General features: G+C 32.5%; 1 protein-coding gene across 1 annotated transcript in view; it reads right to left on the bottom strand.

Moving 5' to 3' along the window:
- Positions 1–505: 505 nt before the first annotated feature.
- LOC149475510 (uncharacterized) overlaps positions 506–22721 on the bottom strand; it is a 36798-nt gene continuing 14582 nt past the window's right edge. The window contains exons 4-14 of the mRNA XM_089713352.1: positions 13565–13661; positions 12628–12786; positions 12111–12241; positions 11541–11638; positions 10049–10201; positions 8751–8844; positions 7446–7534; positions 7043–7182; positions 6427–6505; positions 4598–4683; positions 506–3909 (exon numbers count right to left, since the gene is read on the bottom strand). Coding sequence (XP_089569478.1) covers positions 4605–4683; positions 6427–6505; positions 7043–7182; positions 7446–7534; positions 8751–8844; positions 10049–10201; positions 11541–11638; positions 12111–12241; positions 12628–12786; positions 13565–13661 — 1119 coding nt within the window. The 3' untranslated portion in view covers positions 506–3909; positions 4598–4604. The remainder of the gene's footprint in view (positions 3910–4597; positions 4684–6426; positions 6506–7042; positions 7183–7445; positions 7535–8750; positions 8845–10048; positions 10202–11540; positions 11639–12110; positions 12242–12627; positions 12787–13564; positions 13662–22721) is intronic.

Raw genomic sequence — 22721 nt, 5'->3', positions numbered from 1 at the left:
CGTTTGATCTAAATGCACTGGTGTGCTTTTTTTGTAGATCGAATGTTTTGTTGGTTAAATCTATCTACGCTTTTTTTATTAAATAATATCATTGTTTGACTCAGGATAAAAAAAAATATTTAGATAATATTTATTATTTAGGTACCTACTTGATAGATAGATATTTTTTTTATTGTAGATAACAATAAAAAAAAAACTTTAATGTAATATGAATTGGCTGTAGCAAGTACTAGTTACAAAAATAACAGCTTTTCAAGAAAGTATATACAGGAATTATACAAGCATCCCTTTCTCGGTTCTCTTAATTTAAAAGCCTGTAATAATATGTAGCATGTTTCTATCTATCTGTATGATACATCAGAGCCAAATCGATTCAGTATTTTTGGCGTAAAAATAGATTTTCAAACACCATTCTAATTTTTATATTGTCAACTTACTTGCTCATTCTAGTGACTTACTTTCATCAAAATAGGTAACTTAAAACTAAACAAAAAATAAAACACCATTAATTTTAATAATTTATTCATTTAAATATATATTTCTATAATAGAAATCTGTTACGTATTTTTACATAATAGTTATGGGACACAGGACCCGCGATTTATTTAAATATAATAAACAATAAATTATTTATTTATTAATACAGCGATTTTTAACAGTAATAATATCTTTGGCTAAGTAAGATTCTTATGAATTCACCATTTTGAGGATCCCAATATTTTTTTCTATTTCACAGATATAAACTTTGCATAGATAACAAATATATATTTCTAACAGGCACTGTATTCTACTCGTAGCATTGGGATCCTCAAAATTAACAAAAAACAAATAATGATAACAATCAATAAAATTATAAAAAAAAAAAAAACAAAAACAACCACGCACAAGCGGACTTATCTAAATGTACAATCTTGTGTCTGTATGGACGCAAATTTCAATTGTTGACACGCTTAATATTTAAAAAAAAGTAAGGCCATCATTTAAAAAAAATATGTTCAAATAATGCTGGTACTACACAGCACGCATTTGCATGAATGTATCATAAACAATCGTGTATACCCATCTTTATTAACAAAAATATTAGGTACGTCACTTTTTTCTTGTTATTAAAACCTTAATAGTCGAAAAAAAGTGAGTTCACGATTTAACATTAAAAGTTAAAACAACTCGAAAATTAGTCTCAAAAAGCACAAAAAATGAGGACAAAATTAATTTTCTGAAATATGAAATGGTTACTTTTTCATACATTTACCATTTTTTTATAATTAAAAATCGGAGACACGATAAACTGTTTTGAATGTACTTATCGTATCTTGCGGTTTTTATTAATATTAACAAAATATAGTTTGAACGCAGCATAAAAAGCAGCAGCGTATAAATTGAAATAATTATGCATCAACACGTTTAATTTCAAAATTATTAGGTACAATAAATTATTATGCAAACAGTTGATATAAAAACAATAGTTTTTTTTTAAATTGTAACATATTATGATACGAACGTAAGAAACAACAATTTGGCGCCAAGCCACCATTTGCAAAAAAAAAATTAATTTTAAATGACAGTTTTCGGAACGCTGTGTTCGGAATTATATTCACATATTATGCAAGCCACAGTTTACGCACTCCAGTTTCAAAATCTATACATAAGACAGATTTTAGGTAACTAAATTATTATGTACTATATTAGTGACTCGAAAAAATACGTTATAATTAATGTATGAATGAACGAAGGACGACACGCAGTATTTTTTTATATAGATAAATGCTGAAAAATATATGTATTTAAAAAAAATAAAAATGTTTTTTTTTTAAGGATAAACTCATGAAATTATTGTATAGGTAGTCACCGATCCTTGATTAGTGTACATAGTTTGAATTAAATCTGTCCGTTTAAAGTGGGTCAAAATCGAGTCTAAACGAGTCGGTTAAATACAAACATACAGGTGAAGCTAATAAAAAGCGTGCTAAAAAAATGACGAATGTTAGTTCGTGTAAAAAGCCCGCCAATATACTTCTATTTTGTTCGATATAGTCAAAAAATATTAGAAAGTAAAATGATATCTTAAATAAGTCAATTATGTGTTTTACAATAAATGAAATAATAATTAAAAAATCACTGCGTATCGTTCGTAAAACTTAAAAACGCGCGAAATTTTAACTTTTTTACGGTGAAATAAAAAAAAAACATCTAGTGGACGGAGTGTTATGAATTATTATGGATAATAAATACAAAAAAAAAGAAAAAATATGAAAATGGATGTTCAAAAATTCGCGCGTTTTCAAGCCGGCGTCTGCGTCATTTTTGAAGATCAAAAAAAAGCACACAATGTTTTAAACACTAGTATATTTTTCGACTTAAAACTTGTTTAGTATGAAATAGAAATAAATATTACTTTCATAAAACAAATAATAATTGTACTCTAAAAATTTCGTCAAATAAACTATTCATATTACATGAAATAAATGCAAAAATTCAAACAACTTGGCACCACAATAACATTAATAAATAAACCTCATCAAAAACAACGCAGCAATTATATTTATTATGATAAACGTTCGATTATATTTTATTTACATAATAATATTATTATTAATTTTATCCTAAATTATTATAAGCACTCCAAATACACGACGCAAGAGGCACGATACAAATGTACGACCCACGACTTTGTAGTTTTTCACTATTTTTTTATAGTGTTACACTATTTTTATAGTGTTACACTATTTTATATAATGAAACACAATTATAATTCTGTAGTGTCACAGTATTTTATGTAGTGTAACATTATTGTAGTGTTACACTATTTATAGTGCAACATTTTTGAACATTAAACATGTTAAATACAATCATATTGTATTCAATTTAGGAATACATTTTATTATTTTAGCTGTGAACCTTTTTTGATAGAATTTTTACAAGAACACTATATATTATTTGTATTATATATTTCAATGATCTTTATATAGTGTAACACTAAAATTAAAGTGAAATTTTATATTTTATGATAATAACTTATTTTGAATGCGTTTACTAATTTTAACAATAAATTTATTAGCTCGTATTAATGATTAAATTACAATAAATTATGAAAGAAATAGATAACAAAATAAATAATTATGAACATCGAAAAATAAAAACACGATGACACTTATTTCGAGATTATTCTTTTTATTATTTAATTAATATTATTTTATTAAATTAATTTTACACCACACTAGCCTGGATGAAACAGCTAATAAACGGTAAGGCAGCCAATTTGTACATTTATTTATATATTATCTATTATTACATAAAAATCAGTGTTTTTGAACCGTTTGCTATTTTTTTTTAATTTTCTTTAATTTATAAAATATAGAGAATACATACTTTAGATTTACTTGAACATATTTTTAAAAGAATACTCGGGGCGTGACCTACAATCGATATCGAAGCCAAAAATACAGTTTTTAGAATTTTCGTCTGTTTATCTGTATGTATGTCCGGATTTACTTTAAATTTGGTACAGAGATAGCTTGAGACCTGAGAAACGACTGAGGTTGAATGAATGTATGTGTATGTATATATGTTTTTTACTCTTTCACGCAAATACTACTGAACCGATTACAATGAAATTTAGTACACATATAGAGGGTAACTTGGATTAACACATAGGATAGGTTTTATCCCGGAAATCCCACGGGAACGGGAACTATGCGGGTTTTTCTTTGACTACGCAAAAAATAAATAATTGCAAACGGTTCCAAAACTTTCTACTATATAATGACGTCACTCAACTCGAGCTAGTCACTCGCGCAAGTCGTGCGTTGTACATATCGTGTGTTCGTCTGTATGTGTGTCTGTCTGTTTATACCAAATGGCAGGCCGGCGGGCACAGTGCTACTCCCGGCGTTGTTGCGTCGCTACATTCTGTGAAAAACGGAGAAAATACATTATTTTTTGGGAAAAGAATCGAATAATTAGTAAATAATGGTATTATATAAATAAATAAATAATAGAATTTGCTTTTAACAAACGCATAGTACTTATACATTTTTGAAATTAATTTTTATACATTTTAATAACGTATTCAAGGAAATTGGAAGAAAAATAAATAGCTATTGCCCTTTTTACTGAGTTAATTTAATAAATAAATATAGAATAATCCATAATATAGATATGTATTATGCATATGGCAGAATTTTTTCTACTGAAAATATTTAAAAAACCAAATAAAATTAAAATTTTCTAATAACTTCCATTTATAGAATGACTCGCACCAAATCTTCACACACATACTACCAAAACATTTCCTTATATTTAACATACATTAAGGGCCGATTATTCAATGCTTGGATAAAACTTATTCGTCGAATCTATACTAATATTATAAAGCTGAAGAGTTTGTTTGTTTGAACGCGCTAATCTCGGGAACTACTGGTCCGATTTGAAAAATTATTTCGGTGTTAGATAGCTCATTTATCGAGGAAGGCTATAGGCTATAATATTATATCATCACGCTAAGACCAACAGGAGCTGAGCACTGCGGGTAAAACCGCAGAGCAGGGCTAGTTTAAAATAACATTTGCCATACATTAGAATAAATAATTATACTCACACAATCGCTACGAATTAGCGGCCAGCTCGTAGAAAAGAACGTACGCTTCCGATGATACCACGTCTCTTGGATTTATTGGTGACACTCTGAAATAAATTAATTTTAATATTTCAATAATATAAACGATAAATTGGATAAAAGGGTGTTTAGGGGTGAGAGATTGAAATATATATATATATATTATTTATTAACAATAGAATAATACAAGTAATCATTGAGATATACATAATATGGAGACGACACCGCCTACATCACTTATGTTCCGCTCAACATACGCCATATGGCGTAACTGCACGTTCATTTTTTATTTGTTTTAAAGTGAAACGCATCAAATATGCTTTCGTGTGTTACGATATTGCACAAATAATACGGAAAAGTGCAAAGGAATAACTTTCATCGGTAAGTACCTAACTAGATAATAATTTTTAAAACTTAAAGCAAAAAAATGGCGCACAGATTTTGTTCGTGGTGTCTCCTCCATACGTAGTAATATTATCTCAATGCAAGTAATATAGATAATATTAAAATCACTACATAGTATAAAACAAAGTCACGTTCTCTGTCCCTATTTCCCTACGTCCCTTTGTATGCTTAAATCTTTAAAACTACGCAACGGATTTTGATGCGGTTTTTTTAATAGATAGACTGATTCAAGAGGAAGGTTTTAATATATAATTTATCCCACCAAAAACATTTTCATGTAAAATGTTGCCAAGACGAGCCCATATGACTCGCACTGTCAAAAAGTTATCAGATCTCATGTAGAGCCAAGGTTCTTACACTACACGCCCTAACTCTACAAGGCCTAACTTCACAAACTCTACACCTTAGTCAAAATATGTGGCTTGGCCATTTCGCTACATTCCCATCGGCGTAAGGTGAAAAATTAATTCACTGTTCATTACTTTTGTGTTATACAATAGTTCTTGTAGTAACGAACGGCCAAGCCACATATTTTGACTCAGGTGTAGAGTTTGTGAAGTGGCCTTGTAGAGTTAGGGCGTGTAGTGTAAGAACCTTGGCTCTACATGAGATCTGATAACTTTTTGACAGTGCGAGTCATATGGGCTCGTCTTGGCAACATTTTACATGAAAATGTTTTTGGTGGGATTTCATTTCTTTTTGTAAGTTGTTTGTAACAAATTTTATTTTTATTTTTAGCTACTGTGTGGACGTAAGAGGCAGGAGACGTTCGCAACACTTCTATTCATTCATATTTATATAATCTGATCTGAAGTATATGTCTCAATATATGTCGATTAAATTTTTTTTTTTTTAACAAGGAGTACCTATACATATATATATATCTAGGGGAACCAAGTTTTAGATTATTAGATTAGACCTCTAGCGTCATCAAAATTTAATTTAAAATTACAGGTCTCATACAAACTCCCATCCCCTAGTTTAAGGGGTTGGGGGATGAAAGTTACAAGTTTTATAATTTTTTTGTTGTTTGTGTGCTAATACTAGCCTACATACAAAATTTCAGCTTTCTAGGACATTAGGAAATACCTTAAGAATTTTGATGATCATCAGTGAGTCAGTGACGAAATTAGCGTTTTTAGATATAAATAAAATCTGAAGTATAAAAGCTATTGTAATTAAAACTTAATATGTTCAATAAGTCCGCTATTGACAATATATCCCGAAAATTTTGTTGATCTAGCATAATCCAAACCCAAGTTATGAGGGTTCAAAAAAACGTCGAAGCGCTTCGAGAAAAGGTAGGTAGTGCCCGTGCGTTTCGCTTGGTTTGTCTTGGCGGGGGCACTACCGTGCCCCCAGATTAGGTTTTAGACAAAGCGGGCGAAGCCACGGGCTTAACTAACCTCGAATCGTTGTATTCATGCCAATCGCCAATGTACGGATGTTTGCAGTACGCCGTGTAATGGCCAGAGTATGTTGTACCTGTAATTATTAATAACATATTATTATTTATTATATTTAATAATTAAGTGCTATTTTTTTATACATTTTATAATAATCTATACCCTAAAATCTCTAACCGCAGTGGAAAACTCACCCTACTAACTCATCAGACTGACTACCCACTCACACCCACTCAAACCAACTCACTAGTCTTCCTACCCACTCACACCCACTCAAACCAACTCACTAGTCTTCCTACCCACTCACACCCACTCAAACCAACTCACTAGTCTTCCTACCCACTCAAACCAACTCACTAGTCTTCCTACCCACTCAAACCAACTCACTAGTCTTCCTACCCACTCAAACCAACTCACTAGTCTTCCTACCCACTCACACCCACTCAAACCAACTCACTAGTCTTCCTACCAACTCAAACCAACTCACTAGTATTTCTATCAACTCCCTAGTCTTCCTACCCACTCAAACCACCACTAGTATTTTCACCAACTCACTTGTCTGTCTACCAACTCACTAGACTTCCTAACCAACTCACACCCACTCAAACTAACTCACCAGAGTGATTGCTGACCGCATACAGATTATATACCGCGGAAGTGTTCTTATTAGCCGCAAACGGCGACATATCGAGGCCGGTGAGAGGAAACTCGACTACTACGCTCAGTTTGCCGCGGAAACGCTCCGTTGGCGAGAAACTGGAAGATAAACACACAAAAAAAAATCGTTATCGTATCACTACATAGTATAAAACAAAGTCGCTTTCTGTCCCTATGTATGCTTAAATCTTTAAAAATACGCAACGGATTTTGATGCGGTTTTTTTAATAGATAGAGTGATTCAAGAGGAAGGTTTTAGTATATAATTTATTAGGTTTTAGACAAAGCGGGCGAAGCCGCGGGCGGAAAGCTAGTAAATCAATAATCAATAAATTAATGAATAATAATGAATAAATATTTACCGTTTGAGATGCAACACGAGGACCCTCGGAAACTTTTGCACGGTGAACCATTTTAAGCACTTTCTGCGCACACCGCATTTTGAACATGTCTGAAAATTTAAACAATTATTAATTAAAGTATGTTTTTAAGATTAAAATACGTATTAATTTTTAATTAATCTATACTAATATTATAAAGCTGAAGAGTTTGTTTGAAAGCGCGTATATCAGTAACTACTGGTCCGATTTGAAAAATTATTTCGGTGTTAAAATTAAATGTTGTTAAAATTAAAATAGCCCTAACAGTAACTCGCAACCCGCGGTTTTACCCGCATTGCTCCGCTCCTGTTGGTCTTAGCGTGATGATATATAGCCTATAGCCTTCCTCGATAAATGGGCTATCTAACACTGAAAGAATTTTTCAAATCGGACCTGCCCCCCTAGTCAAGTGGCTTTCTGTTAGCGTAGCGTTCAATAGAATAGACTACGAATGTATGAGATTGACGTAACCTGTAGATACTTTTATCTACAGCCTACGTCAATCTCATACATTCGTAGTCTATTCTATTGAACGCTACGCTAACAGAAAGCCACTTGACTAGGGGGGCAGTTGTACGATTCTTCCCGGAATACAATCCGTCGATGTTGCACCTTTTATTATAATGAATTAATTATTACACGCTTTATATTAGCTTCACCTGTATGTTTGTTTGTAAACGACTTCTTTGGGCGCGATTTTGACTCACTTTAAACGGCCAGATTTCGTTCAAACTTTGTAGATTTATTGAGGACCGATGACAATACACTAATTTGATAAGATTTTCTATTTTTTAGTTCGGTTTTCTATAAAAAGCGTGTTTTTTAGTTTTTTTTTTAACTATTATTATTTATTTTAACATACATAAGTTAGTTCGCAGTCGGATTCCACACCGGGCGGAGCTCAATCATATATCATCTCATCTCATCCCATCAGTCCATTACAGTGAATTAATAAATCCATACTAATATTATAAATGCGAAAGTAACTCTGTCTGTCTGTCTGTTACTCAATCACGCCTTAACTACTGAACCAATTTGCATGAAATTCGGTATAGAGATATTTTGATACCCGAGAAAGGACATAGGATAGGTTTTATCCCGGAAATCCTACGGGAACGGGTTTTTCTTTGAAAACGCGGGCGAAGCCGTGGGCGGAAAGCTAGTATCTTATAATTTACCCCAACCCCCCAACACCGGTAGTTCCCGAGATTAGCGCGTTCAAACAAACAAACTCTTCAGCTTTATAATATTAGTATACATTTATACAAAAAAAGAGATATCTCTTACCGGTTTCTCATCTCCATCCAACTCTTCTTCTCTGACGAAATGTTGTAAGCACTGTTGTATTTTTAGATTGCCCGTGCGTGAGGGTATCGGCAGACTGCGGGACATACATACAAACAAAATTAATATTTTATTATATGGCAGTAATTTTGTAGCTTGTGTTGGATAAAATGTTTATAAATCTATATATATAAAAGAATGTCGTGTTAGTTACTCCACTTATAACTCAAGAACGGCTAAACCAATTTGCATGAAATTTGGTATGGAGATATTTTGATACCCGAGAAAGGACATAGGCTACTTTTTATCCCGGGAAAATGACGCAACCCCGGAAATCCCACGGGAACGGGAACCGAAGCCGCGGGCGGAAACCTAGTTATTTCTATTATAAGACAACAGACTTTTTAACATTTAAAATGCAATTTATTGACGCTTTATTACAATTTAGGGCCGATTTTTCAATCCTTGGTTAAAACTTATTCGTCGAATAATGTATAAAACTACCATTTTAAAAACGTATTCTAATTGCCCGTATTTGACAGTTTACGTGACATTTTAATATTATCGTGTAATACTTTATTGGACGGATAAGTTTTATCCAAGCATTGAAAAATCGGCCCTTATTGATATAAAATTAACTGTCTGAATAAATAGCGTAGGAAATCTAAAAAAATAAAAGTATATGAATTATTTATAATCTAAAACAATAATATAAATTAATAAAGAATAGAAAAAATTCGATCACGAGGTGGGACTCGAACCCATTTTAATTGATGCCATTCTTTATAAATAAATTTATATTAATTATAAAGCATTTGAATGCCATAAAACCAAAAAATATCAAATTAAAACAATAATGTTTGCTATTTCCTTTAGGAATAGTAAAATACAGATTTCTTCTTGTTATATTTTTCAACCTACCCGCATTGGAGCAATATACTATTTACTATTTTCCCCACATTATTTAAATTTCATTCAATCTACCCACATTTTTGACTTATTTTTCAATCTACCCACAATTATTTGTGTGTTTATCTCCCCAATCTCCTTACCTGAGGTCCCAAAACGGATCAAACGTGACGCTATCATGATTACAATGTGTACAACGTAGCGTCGATTTCAATTGGCCAATAAACTATTTACCCACATTTTTTACTATTTTTCAATCTACCCGCATTTTTGACATTTTTTAAATCTACCCACATTGTTACTATTTTACAATCTACCCACATTTTTTACTATTCTCAATCTACCCACATTTTGTCATTTTTTATTTATTATTTTGTTTGTTTTTCCCTTACCTGAGGTCCCAAAACGGATCAAACGTCACACTATCATGATTACAATGCGTGCAACGTAGCGTAGACTTCAATTGTCCAACAAAAATGTCGCCAACTCGACTGTCCTCCATGCGTAAGTATCGGGACCAAGCTTCGGCTGCTTTCGCTGAGTCACTGGGAATAAGTAATAATAATTATTACTATTTATATGTAATCCATACTAATATTATAAATGCGAAAGTAACTCTGTCTGTCTGTCTGTTACTCAATCACGCCTTAACTACTGAACCAATTTGCATGAAATTTGGTATGGAGATATTTTGATATCCGAGAAAGGACAGGCTACTTTTTATACCGGGAAATAGGATAGGTTTTATCCCGGAAATCTCACGGGAAAAGGAACTATGCGGGTTTTTCTTTGTCTGCGCGGGCGAAGCTGCGGGTGGAAAGCTAGTAAGTAATAATTAATTATTATTAATCCTACTACTATTATAAAGGCGAAAGTTTGTAAGTATGGATGTATGGATGTTTGTTACTCTTTCACGCAAATACTACTGAACCGATTACAATGAAATTTAGCACACATATAGAGGGTAACCTGGATTAACACATAGGATAGGTTTTATCCCGGAAATCCCACGGGAACGGGAACTATGCGGGAATTTCTTTGAAAACGCGGGCGAAGCCGCGGGCAGAAACCTAGTTCCATAATAATACACACACAGATACTAAAAAAGTGTGCGTGTACTAGTGTACACACGTACGTAGTGAAACTTCTTTATGACCTTATTTTTCAAAAAATAATTTACTATAATATGCAACTTTACAGAAATACGTCGAATCACGCGTGGTAGGGATAAGAAAAAGATGGCGCGTAACGGAAAAATGTCACGCGTAACGAAAAAATGTTACACTAAATTTTTTTCCAACCCCGACAAAGAAGTTTCACTTCAAAAAGTAGTATCTGTTTGTAATCTATACTTTAATATTATAAAGCTGAAGAGTTTGTTTGTTTGTTTGTTTGAACGCGCTAATCTCAGGAACTACAGGTCCGATTTGAAAAATTCTTTCAGTGTTAGATAGCCCATTCATCGAGGAAGGCTATAGGCTATATATCATCACGCTAAGACCAACAGGAGCGGAGCAATGCGGGTGAAACCGCGGAGCACAGCTAATATCAAAATATGCGCTTTTTTATAGTGATATTCCCACAGGAATTTTACGATAAAAAGGAAAAACACATATACGCGGTTGAAGCCGCGGGACACAGCTAGTGAATCACAAATATCATTACCCTACTACAATTTTACGATCCCACTAATATTATAAATGCGCGTTTGTAAGGATGGATGTATGTTTCTCACTAAAACCTTTCGGGCGTATTGGTTTACATCAGAACAACACATGAGCTATAGAAATACATGAATTTGCCCGCGGATTCGTTCGCAAATTATCTAACAACAACAACCAAAAAACATACAATTACATATCTGATAATAAAATAAAATCTTACCTGAGACTATCATCAATTTCGGACAGTATCGGTTTCGGTTTAACCGTTACGCGGTTCACGTCTTCGTGCAAACCTTCTAAGAGATAACGGAGGAATTCCTGAAAATATAAACATAAATTGTTTAAATTAAAAATTCTAGCAAAGTGACAGTTTTTTGTGGTTAAGTAATTTATAAGATCTGTTCTATTTTTACATTTCATTGTTAAATTTTAATAATTGAGATTTATAAGTTGATAGAATTTGTTTTATTTAGAAATATGTATTTTAATTTAATAAATAAATCGCGTTTAACATCCGTAAGTTTTTTTATGTCTCAATGGAATTGTTTTTTGATTGTGTTATTTTATTGTTTGAAATACCTTTAAATTATAGCTTGTTCCGCCCTTATCGAAAGTTTAGAAAATCTACCCTCAACCAATATTTTTTTTTTAATTTTTTACAATTTTTTCCCCCCTGCGCATCCTGCTGGCTATATCCCATTAACCTAGACGCGATAAAATTTTATTTGTATTGCTTACATTTCAAAATACCCACAACAATTTTTTTTTCATTTTCTCTATTTTTCCATACCTGCGCATCCTGCTGGCTATATCCCATGAACCTTGGCGCGAACCGTTGAACCTGGGACTTTAGGGAGGTCGTATTCACTACGGAATCTCGCTCACCACTGCGCCATAGTTCTTTGATTACGCTCGCGAATGCTGAAAGTAATTGTTTTTTAGAAGGGGGACATATAAATCTGTTATTTTTGGTTTTATCACATTCAAATGCTTTATAAATATAAATTTATAACTCAACAAATAAGACAAAGGTTTGCCTGACCGGTTGGCTTGGTTAGCAGTGGTCCTGCCTTCCAAGCCAGAGGTCGTGGGTTTGATTCCCACCCGGGGCAAATATTTGTGTGATGAACATACGTGTTTGCTCTATGTCTGGGTGTAAATTATCTATGTAAGTATTTATTTAACATTATATATGTATGTTTATCAGCCATCTGGTTTCCATAACACAAGCGAAAGCGTAGTATGGGATCAGATCGTGCCGTGTGTGAAAATTGTCCTGAAATATTTATTTATTTAAAACTAAATACCTTTAATAAGCGCCCCCTTCATACAACTGAGCGTGGTGTTGATATCGTTCATGTACTTGTCATCAGAGACATATTCGAGCAACGGCCCAGTGTTGCTGAGGCATTGTAGAACACTGTTCATGAAACATGTGTTGCCAATGTTGCGGAGACCGTTTAGACCTGAAATATAGATTTATGGGGTGTAGATAGATATTGTACTAATATTAAAGATATTATTGAAGACAAACCACATACTTAATATTTTATTAACAAAGAATATTCTACTTTAATGCCTGGGCCGATTTTTTAATGCCTGGTTAAAATTTATCCGTCCAATAAAGTATTACACGAACATTTTAAAATGTCACCTGTAAACTGTCAAATACGGACAATTAGAATACATTTGAAATGGTAGTTTAATACGTTATTAGATGAATAAGTTTTAACCAACGATTGAAAAATCAACCCTAATTATAATTTCTGTCATTGTCAACAATATTTGCACGTTTAACTTCGAACAGAATGTGTATGAAACTATATAACTTTTAACTATAATAATATATGTCACAACAGTGCAAATAATAAGTTAATGTAAATTTGTCATACTACATTAATTATGAAGACGCGAAAATATTATAATTAAGAAAAGTCAAGAATAAATGTTAAAAAGTAGAATGCTAATTGGAATTTTTGTGACACAATTTTGGTCAATCAATTCATCATATCAATAGTTAGATATAGTCCTAGCTATTTATTCGAATACAAGTCTATTACATCGAATATATACAAAAGGTCTAAATTACTCACTAAATGCTATATTTAATAGAATAATCATCATTACTTCAATAATACGTCAACTCAAGAGTATACAAACGATCTGTATCATACCCAAATCGGTACACCCGTTTTCATATTTCACTATTCATCATACAAACACACAAATTACATAATCACTCACCACTTGTAGTAGAATGTTTGTCCGTATGTTCTGCTATATCCGTTCTCTCGCTGCTCCTACGCAGACCACTCGGCCCGCTCTTACCGCCGGCCAACTCCTGCACATCGAATATACAAAATCAATGAGGGTAGTTGCAAGAAATATACTCTACATATACCCGCATTTAAAAACAAAAACGTGTGATCACAAAATAACATGACATAACACTCACCTTTCACGAAGCAAAGAGAACAAGACCAATTTTACATTGTTGCTCATTTTTAGAATAGTTTAGATTTTTAAAGATACACATAAATATTGTGTTGTTACACACTTGTTCCACTTTTATTTCACTTTTTATTATTTATATCGAAATAAAAATAAATTTAATTGTGTATCAATTTAAAAATCTAAACTAGAAATGCAATTCCATCAAGAAGTAGTTTCAATTCCAACAAAGTATAAATTCATCATTTTTAGAATGTTTTCTTCTTTATGCGTGTCACAAACGCTAATTATGTAGTTAGTGAACACACAACAAGAACTAACAAATCTACACATATTTAAATCCGTTGGGACTCGAACCCAATACATAAAAAAGCTAAAAACATAATGAAGTCTATAATGGACTAATGTAAAGCCTTTGATATAGTGTATCGAACTGAAATGGCGGAATTCACTGAAATCAACGACTACAACAGAAATTTCAACTTAAAATATGCACAAAAAATAACCCAAAGCCAGTCCAGGAGCTAATTGAACAATCACAATGATGATTCATTGTTTAAAAATCATTGGGGTACCACAAGGGTCTGTTTTAGGTCTGCTCTTTTATTATTTTTATAAACACAATAAAATATGTAGGTAAAAATAAAAAGAATTTAGTATATGAGCTAACAAAAACGAAATACAGCATGCAACTAAAACAACATACAACACTAACAACGAAATAAAACTATTTGTTTCTGGACAAAACTATTAAATAAAAATAAACAGTTTTATTTCTAATGGATGATTCTAATTAAATTAAACAAATCAAAATTAAACAAATCAAAATGACTTTTAAAAAATATATTATTTTAAATCATATTTTATCGTTGCTTTAAGTTCCGATGGCGGGTAGATGGTAAAATATAGTTTATTGATTTAAATAAGAGAAATTAAATTAAACATACAGATAAATATTTCTGCAAATTAATAATAAAAATACGTGAAGATCATTAAAAAAATAACTGTTTGATAAACAATATTTTTATTTCCACCAAGAATTAAACAATCTTGAAAATCACATATCCTTTATTTTTCAATCCTTTGTAACATCGATATCCCGACCCCACATTTACTTTCCACCAAATTCATCCAAATCACACGATATAATTAAAGACGTCGACGACATGTCGTGTCGTATGTAAACAGCCCACGTCTTCAAGCGATTACTATTACGACACAGATCACAGGCTGATGCGATTTGATTCGCCCACGCCTACCGTCGCATCATGTAACATGCTTAGTTTATACTTAGAATACATAAAAACATAATATAAAGAGAACAAGACGGACCGGTTGGCTTAGTTGGTAATGAACCTGTCTTCCAAGCCAGAGGTCGTGGGTTTGATTCCCACCCGGGGCAAATATTTATGTGATGAACTGATGTTTGCACTGCGTTCAAGCTATAGTTTGTCCGCATAGATCGCTTCTACGTCAGCCCACATATGTATTCTAAGAGTTTAAATAAGAAAACATTTATATTTATATTGTTGGAATTTTCACCTTAGATAACTATTTCAATATAATACGGGTGTATGCATTGAATTATTACTAATTTATAACTATTATAATTGCCACTGTTTTGCATGTCATCGTGGTAAATTATCGACGTTTCTTTAGATTGAATGTTGTTAAAAGTATTGACTATTTTTAAACTATACACTATTTGTTTATGTGATCATGTGGAGTTACTCCATTTATTTTCTGCTATAATATTTAGTCCTTTTGACTTGCATAAATATCTTGGTAAACACCTAATTATTCCATTTTTGTCAACGATAATTTCTCGTATATTTAGTAGAATCGTAGACATTAAAATTGTTAGAGATGATAATAATTTACAAATTCGGGAAGCAGGAATCTACTAAAAAGAGCAAATCCGTGACGAAAACAAAACTAACATAACTCTTCAAACACACAATAGAGACAAACAAACACACAAAATACATTTGAAATTGTAGCTTGAAGCCTTTTAATACTTTTAAAGCATTATATTGGAACATTAAGATAATTTCACAACTTTCTATAATACTTTTTAGAAAATGTGTGATTGTAATTACTTTTCAATTTTAATTTGAATAAATTTAGGAGAAACTTTAAAAAATATCATTTTTTTGACGAATGATCTGAATTATTTGCAGTTTTTTCTAAAGCCTAAAGGTTTTAATTTATATTTAGCAGAAATAGAGGCAAACGGTTTTATAATATTAAACTTTTTGCACTTGAAGGCGGCTTACTTTGATTAAAACTGTGTATTGGAAACTATAATTGTTTAACGTGTCCATAACATTAATTTCAATAATATTATTATTATAAAATTAAGGCTTCAAACTACAACCCCATACAATGGGTTTACCATCCGCGGGTAGTTCATTCTAATCGTCACGCGCCGTGTCTCCGTCGCCAAACGCGCGCCATCTGACGGACGTGTTTTGTGAAATAGATTAATTCTTTTTTTATTATTTTGAAAAAGAGTGTGTTTAAAAACAATATAGAGATGTTAATCCAATACCTACATGTTTTTTTTAGAAATATTTTGTATTAATATCAATTACCGAACACTATTTTCAATTTTTATACATGCAGTAAACTTTGATATACCTACTATAATTTATATTGAAAACTACATAAATCTGGTGAAAAATTTTACATTTAAACTACCTACTCATCTAACCACTTTATTTTCCAAAAGATTTAACTCAATTTCTACATTTACGAGGACTGTCAAATCTTGATACTTGATCAAACCCAATACGTGATAATAATAAAATCGTAGAAAAGTCACAACTGTACATTGAATTTTTTTTATAGGCCGGTGATCTACACTCAGCATCGAAGCCAAAAATGTAGTTCTTATAATTGTCTGTCTGTATCTATGTCCTGGCTAAACTCAAAACTGCATGGAAACCGTTAAAAATTCTAAAAACTATACTTTTGGCTTCAATATCGATCGTAAATTACGCCTCAATTTTTCTTTTAAAAAAATATACAATGTACAGTTTGAACTATCCTACGATTTTATTATATCTATAGTCTATACTAATATTATAAAGCTGAAGAGTTTGTTTGTTTGAACGCGCTAATCTCAGGAACTACTGGTCCGATTTGAAAAATTCTTTCGGTGTTAGATAGCCCATTCATCGTGGAAGGCTATAGAGTATAGGCTATGTATTATCACGCTAAGATCAATATGAGCGATGCACATATACCTGATAGTGCAGGCCATAGACCACAGGGCGAGGTATCGGTCTGGGCTTGTAACACCGCCGGCAGCCACACCTCATTGCGTAGTGCCGACAGTATGCCGGTTGTCACGCATGCTAGAATGATCAGTTCGAGGTACCACAACATGCGAACGGTGTTGGTACTTTGTGTGCTGTAGGGCACTGGTCTTGATACTTTCAATGTGTTTGCTAGTGTGTATAGCGAACGGTGTTGATACTTGGGTAGAACGACCGTTTTACAGTGACACTAGTCTTGTTACTTTTAATATTCTTGGTAGATTTATTATGCAGAGAACGGTTTTGGGACTTGGTAAGGATGCGCGAGCTGTGACTAAAATTCTTTCTTCAGAAATCTTGATAATTTCAATGTTTGGTGGGCTTATAGGCGCGCGCGTTGTCAATAGTTTTTCAAGTTGTTATCACTTTCTCAGGTGTTCGAAATGATCTTGATCCTTTCTTTGTTTAAAAATCTTAATAGATTGCTAGATCTACAGTGTATGCGCGCGCTAATGTCAGTTATGATTCAAAATCTTGATAGTTTATAAAGTATTTTACAAAAGTATTTTTCTGTCCTTTAGATAAACAGTTTTTTTTACTCAAAACCGACTAGTAAATCTTGATAATTTTAGCGTCCTTTTATCAGTACACTGATGTAGTTTCAATGTGTATTTCTCAAATTCGATAAATTGTACACTTTCGACATTATAATTGTATGTGAACACTAGCTAGTAACCCTAGTTAACAATTGTTTTGTTTTGATATTTAAAGGTCAATTCGACAGAAATAATCTTGATACTTTTGATAAAAATTGATAATTGTTTGTTTATAGTTCACTTTCACACTAACAATTTGTTTTCAGTCTTTCACTAGTCTTTTAGTTATCAATATTTTTAGTCTTTATTATATTGCTATTTACGAATATTTTTTTTAATATTTTATGGTTACCTTGATTTATTATGAATCAAACTCTAAATTATTCCTTATATAACTTTCAATGTCCAGTTTAATAGTCACTTGTTAATATTATGTTAAGTTATTTTTTAACTTGTTTATCACGTGACAATCTAAGTTAAAAACTTATGATAATCCAAGTTAAATGTTCATGGTAAACCACATGTTATATTATAGATAATTAATAAAATGTTTTATAAATTAAAATAAAAAATATAAATTACTATGAAGTAAAACTTAGAATTCGTAGCTTTGTGAGTTTGTGTATGTAATTTTACGAAGCATTATAATAAACATTTTATATTATTATATTTGCATAGACTAAATTGTATTTACATAAAGTCACCTTTGACCTCAACCAACCGTTTCAAGTTGCACATTTCATTAAGAAACGAAATACCTCATCTAAAAACACGTTTCGTAAATCACGTGTACCTATATCATCTCCGTTACTCGTACATATAATACCTCTTAATCAAATCACCTTGAAATTCTTTAGCACTGTCTCTTTCATTAACATTCCGGCCGGCAATCGAGATTCGACGCTAATCCATCAACAATAGGTTCGAAAATCCGTTGACACAAACCGCCAATCAAGGCCGGCGGGAGTCCACAGTTTAAATATATAAAAAAAAAACGCGCGGGCACGATTACGTAAACTGTCAAAACGTTGCGCGGGAAAGTTTGGCAAGATGGCGGCGCGCGTGGAATTAAGTAATTCCCGCGGAAAAGGGCATTTCGCGCGCGAAACTGATGACGTCACTATGCACGCCTCGGTACCACCGGCCGCACTGGCCCAACAGAGGGGGCATAGCCAAAAACCGATGCCAAAATTTGCAATGGCGAACGCAGAGTAGATACATTTTATCAGAGAGCCGTGTTTCCTACCACGTGATAGTAAATGACGATCGATGCGTGATAAAGGGAGATAATTTTTACTCCATACCTTTTTATTAAGAAATAGGCATTTTTTTTAATAATTAGGCAAATGGGCCACAAATTTTGATGAGTTGCCAAGCTTAATATACGTAATCTTTAGAGTTTAACGATTAGGGCGTCAACTATCTGCATTAATATACGACCAATATGTCAATTTTTAAAATTTAAAGTAATCAGACATTTCCTAGGAAAAGGTTTCCATAAGTAACTAGGTTTTACCCTAAAGATAGCAAATGAAAATGCATGTGACCATAATAAATGGCTGTATTCATAATTCATTCTTTCGTAAAAATATTTAAATCAAGGAAGCATGAGTTTTAGATTTAAGAAATGCAACTATTTAACGCATGACCGACCATTTTGGGTAAAAAGAATAAAATCAAATTAAGAGATATAGATAGCACTAGCTTCCGCCCACGACTTTGTACGTGCATCCCCGTTTTTCCCCGTTCCCGCAAGAATTTCGGGAAATCCTTTCTTAGCGGATGCCTACGTCCTAACATCTATCTGCATGCCAAATTTCAGCCCGATACGTCCAGACGTGGTTTGGGCTGTTATATCAGTCACCTTTGAGTTTTATATATTACTAGCGGTCCGCCCCGGCTTCGCCCGTGGTACATATGAAAAATAGATGTTGGCCGATTCTCAGACTTACCCGATATGCACAGAAAATTTCATGAGAATCGGTCCACCCGTTTCGGAGGAGTATGCAGACTAACATTGTGACACGAGAATTTTATATATAAGATATAGATTTAGAGCAATTACCTACCAAAAAAGGAGTAAATAATCAGCATTTTTCACACCTCATATTTTGAATTAGCTCTAGAATCTAAAGCCTGATCATATAAGTCCGATTTGTGAAGTGGGTAGTAATATAGATTACATTTTGCATATAAGTACTAATTTAATTTGTTTCTCTCAAAATCATATCACATACGGTTAATACAGTACCAGAGTTATATTGGTGCATAATCGAACATAAAATATATTCATTTTATTACGAAGAGTTTGACCGTGCTTTTCGTATAGATCACGTTAGGTAGCAATTGCAAATAGAGATAAGATGATACGCCTTATCTTTTACGTACTACTGCATGATTATGTGTTCAGCACTACAGTGTGTAAACTTTTATTTCGGAATTATATATCTTGTCATAATTTAGCAGTCGACCTACAATCAAAACTGTCCGGTTCTGCAGTTCTGTAGTTAAATCATGACAAACAAACAAAAATATCACATTCTATAACGCTATGCTTGCGTTGCCAATAACAAGCTTTCATACATAAAAAGGAGACACCGAAAAAGATACGGTTTCTACATATCGATAGGTCATATAAAAATCAATGAAAAAATCAATCAACCACATCACAATACAACACACACGCAACACAAATTAAATTCACTCCGAAATTGATTTAAAAAAACCGCTAAAGTCCGTATATAAATAATCAAAAAAATTATTTGTCAATCTGACGTTTCGTATTTCGAATGCAACCGGCCAGTAAGTGACCATAGACAAATGTTTATTTTTAATCTGTTTTAATAGGATAATCTGGATTTAAAAAATATTGTGATTAGACTGCAGAGGTGAAAATTAAAAAGGATTTTATAATTACATCTTCAAGCGTACAGTGAACAGGTACTTTCTAGGGAAGCGCGTACCATCTTAGACCACATCTCAGCTTACCAATAGGCGAGATTGTGGTCAAGCGCTTCCCTATTTTCAATAAAAAAAAAACATCAAAACTCGAATGACTTGATTTGCGTTTTTACATCTACACTACATATAAATTATAGAAGTTTAGTGATATTTGAACTGGCTATTTTTCCCGACGACAAGACTTGAAAATATAAAGGATGAACATGTTGTATTCGCAAGGGCAAACGAAAGAATCCACGAGCCGAAACATACTATTGTAAATATTGGTATCTGATTATTACGATATTTTCCGCCTGCCATTGTATATTTTTTCTTTGGCAGTGTCAACTCTGTGACGACAGAGAAACGTCAGCACAATTTTGGCGCCATAAGCTGCAGGATAAATTCTTGTTAGGGCGCTTGTGCACTACAAGGAATTTTACTGTCCGGCATTCCGATTTTTTACGGTCCGGTGTGGCATGAAAAAACCGATGAATTGCTTGTGCACCTGTCCGTCTTTACTCGGATCAGTGCGGTACAGTTCAAGGAAGTATGGCGGTATAATGCTATCATAAATGATTGTTTTCGCATTTTACAAGAAACGAGTAAAAATATAGAAGGTGAAATATTATATTACTTCGTTATAATAAAAAGTAAAGTTCCGTAAGAGATTTAAAATGCGTGTTTCACTTATTTATTTTAATCGGTGACGAGGAGCTAAATCTATTCCCACTTGAACTTTAACTTACCAACACTTACTTAGATAATAATTATAGGTCAATGCTTGGTCAATGTATATAAAATAATAATAAAAATAATAATAATAATAATAAACTCTTTATTAGCAGGTAGGCAATATTAAAAATTAACAATTTATGTACTTACAATCTACTTAATCTAACAACCTACATACTAAAAGGATAGCCGCTCAGCATTTTACAATGAAAAGCTTTCATTGCAGAGCTGATTTTCAGCGACACCTAGTTATAAAAACGATCTAATCTAATGTATTAAATATAATAAATAAATATAAAAAGAGGAAATAATATAATAAATAAAATAATAAATAGTAATATATATTTTAAATAAATATACATAATATTGTGTTAATATAAATACCTATATAAATACGTGTGATAAAAATATACATCGAAGTCATAACCAGAATATTATATTGCGTGTAGGTACAATGTGCTTTAAAATCTTTAAATGTTTTTCTGTTTATTTAAGAGGTATGCTGCTAAATACTTATTAAAAGAGAATTTTGACTTTTTATCCTGAATAGGAGGAGGTAAATCGTTCCAACAATGCGTTGCTGCCCATTTGTAACTACCTCGAAAAGCGCTTGTACGATACTTAGGTACTATAAGGGGATTCGACGTTGTTCTTGTGGGGTACACATTTGATTGTTCTCTCCATTTAATTTTATCGTAAAGATATTTTGGTGATTCCGTTTTGATAATTGAAAATACCAAATTAGCCAGATGCAATCTCCTTCTGGCAGCCATCTTTAAAATATTATTTTTATTGAGATAAGGTAACTTTAAAAAAGGTAACTTTAAAATATTATTTTTATTGAGATAAGATAAGGTAAGGATAAATAACAATACCGACTTCTCAAATCTCATTGCCAGCTAAAAGAAAGTAAAACAAGAGCTTGCTTTCAATTGGCATATGCAATAAAAAGAGTAAAATCCAAGCAAGTGGGCACTCGAAAACAATTATACCTACAGCGACTCGTAAACTCAAAAAACCATCCGGAATAGGAAAAAGTAAAATGTCGGACAGTAAAATTACGTATAGTGCACAAGCTAGTATTTAGATTAATTGCGTGCCATACCGGACCGTAAAAAATCGGAATGCCGGACCGTAAAATTCCTTGTAGTGGACAAACGCCCTTACTTTGACAATACTGTGTGAGGAATATTACTTATAGCATCGAAAAAAAATTGAGTCAAGTAGCCTACTAAATTAGACATTGCGTTCCAAGTCTAAGCCCATTTCTATGTGTACAATGTACATATATTACATATAATGCATAAAGTCATCCGACCTATCCTATCCTACTTCCTACTAATATTATAAATGCGAAAGTTTGTGAGGATGTGTGGGTGTTTGTTACTCTTTCACGCAAATACTACTGAACCGATTACA

This window comes from Colias philodice, chromosome 30 (assembly GCF_061535455.1).
Source record: "Colias philodice isolate Cphi_HAF_F1 chromosome 30, ilColPhil1 Martin Lab GWU primary, whole genome shotgun sequence".
NCBI classification, from domain to species: domain Eukaryota; kingdom Metazoa; phylum Arthropoda; class Insecta; order Lepidoptera; family Pieridae; genus Colias; species Colias philodice.
This window is presented reverse-complemented; position numbering and strand designations above follow the sequence as displayed.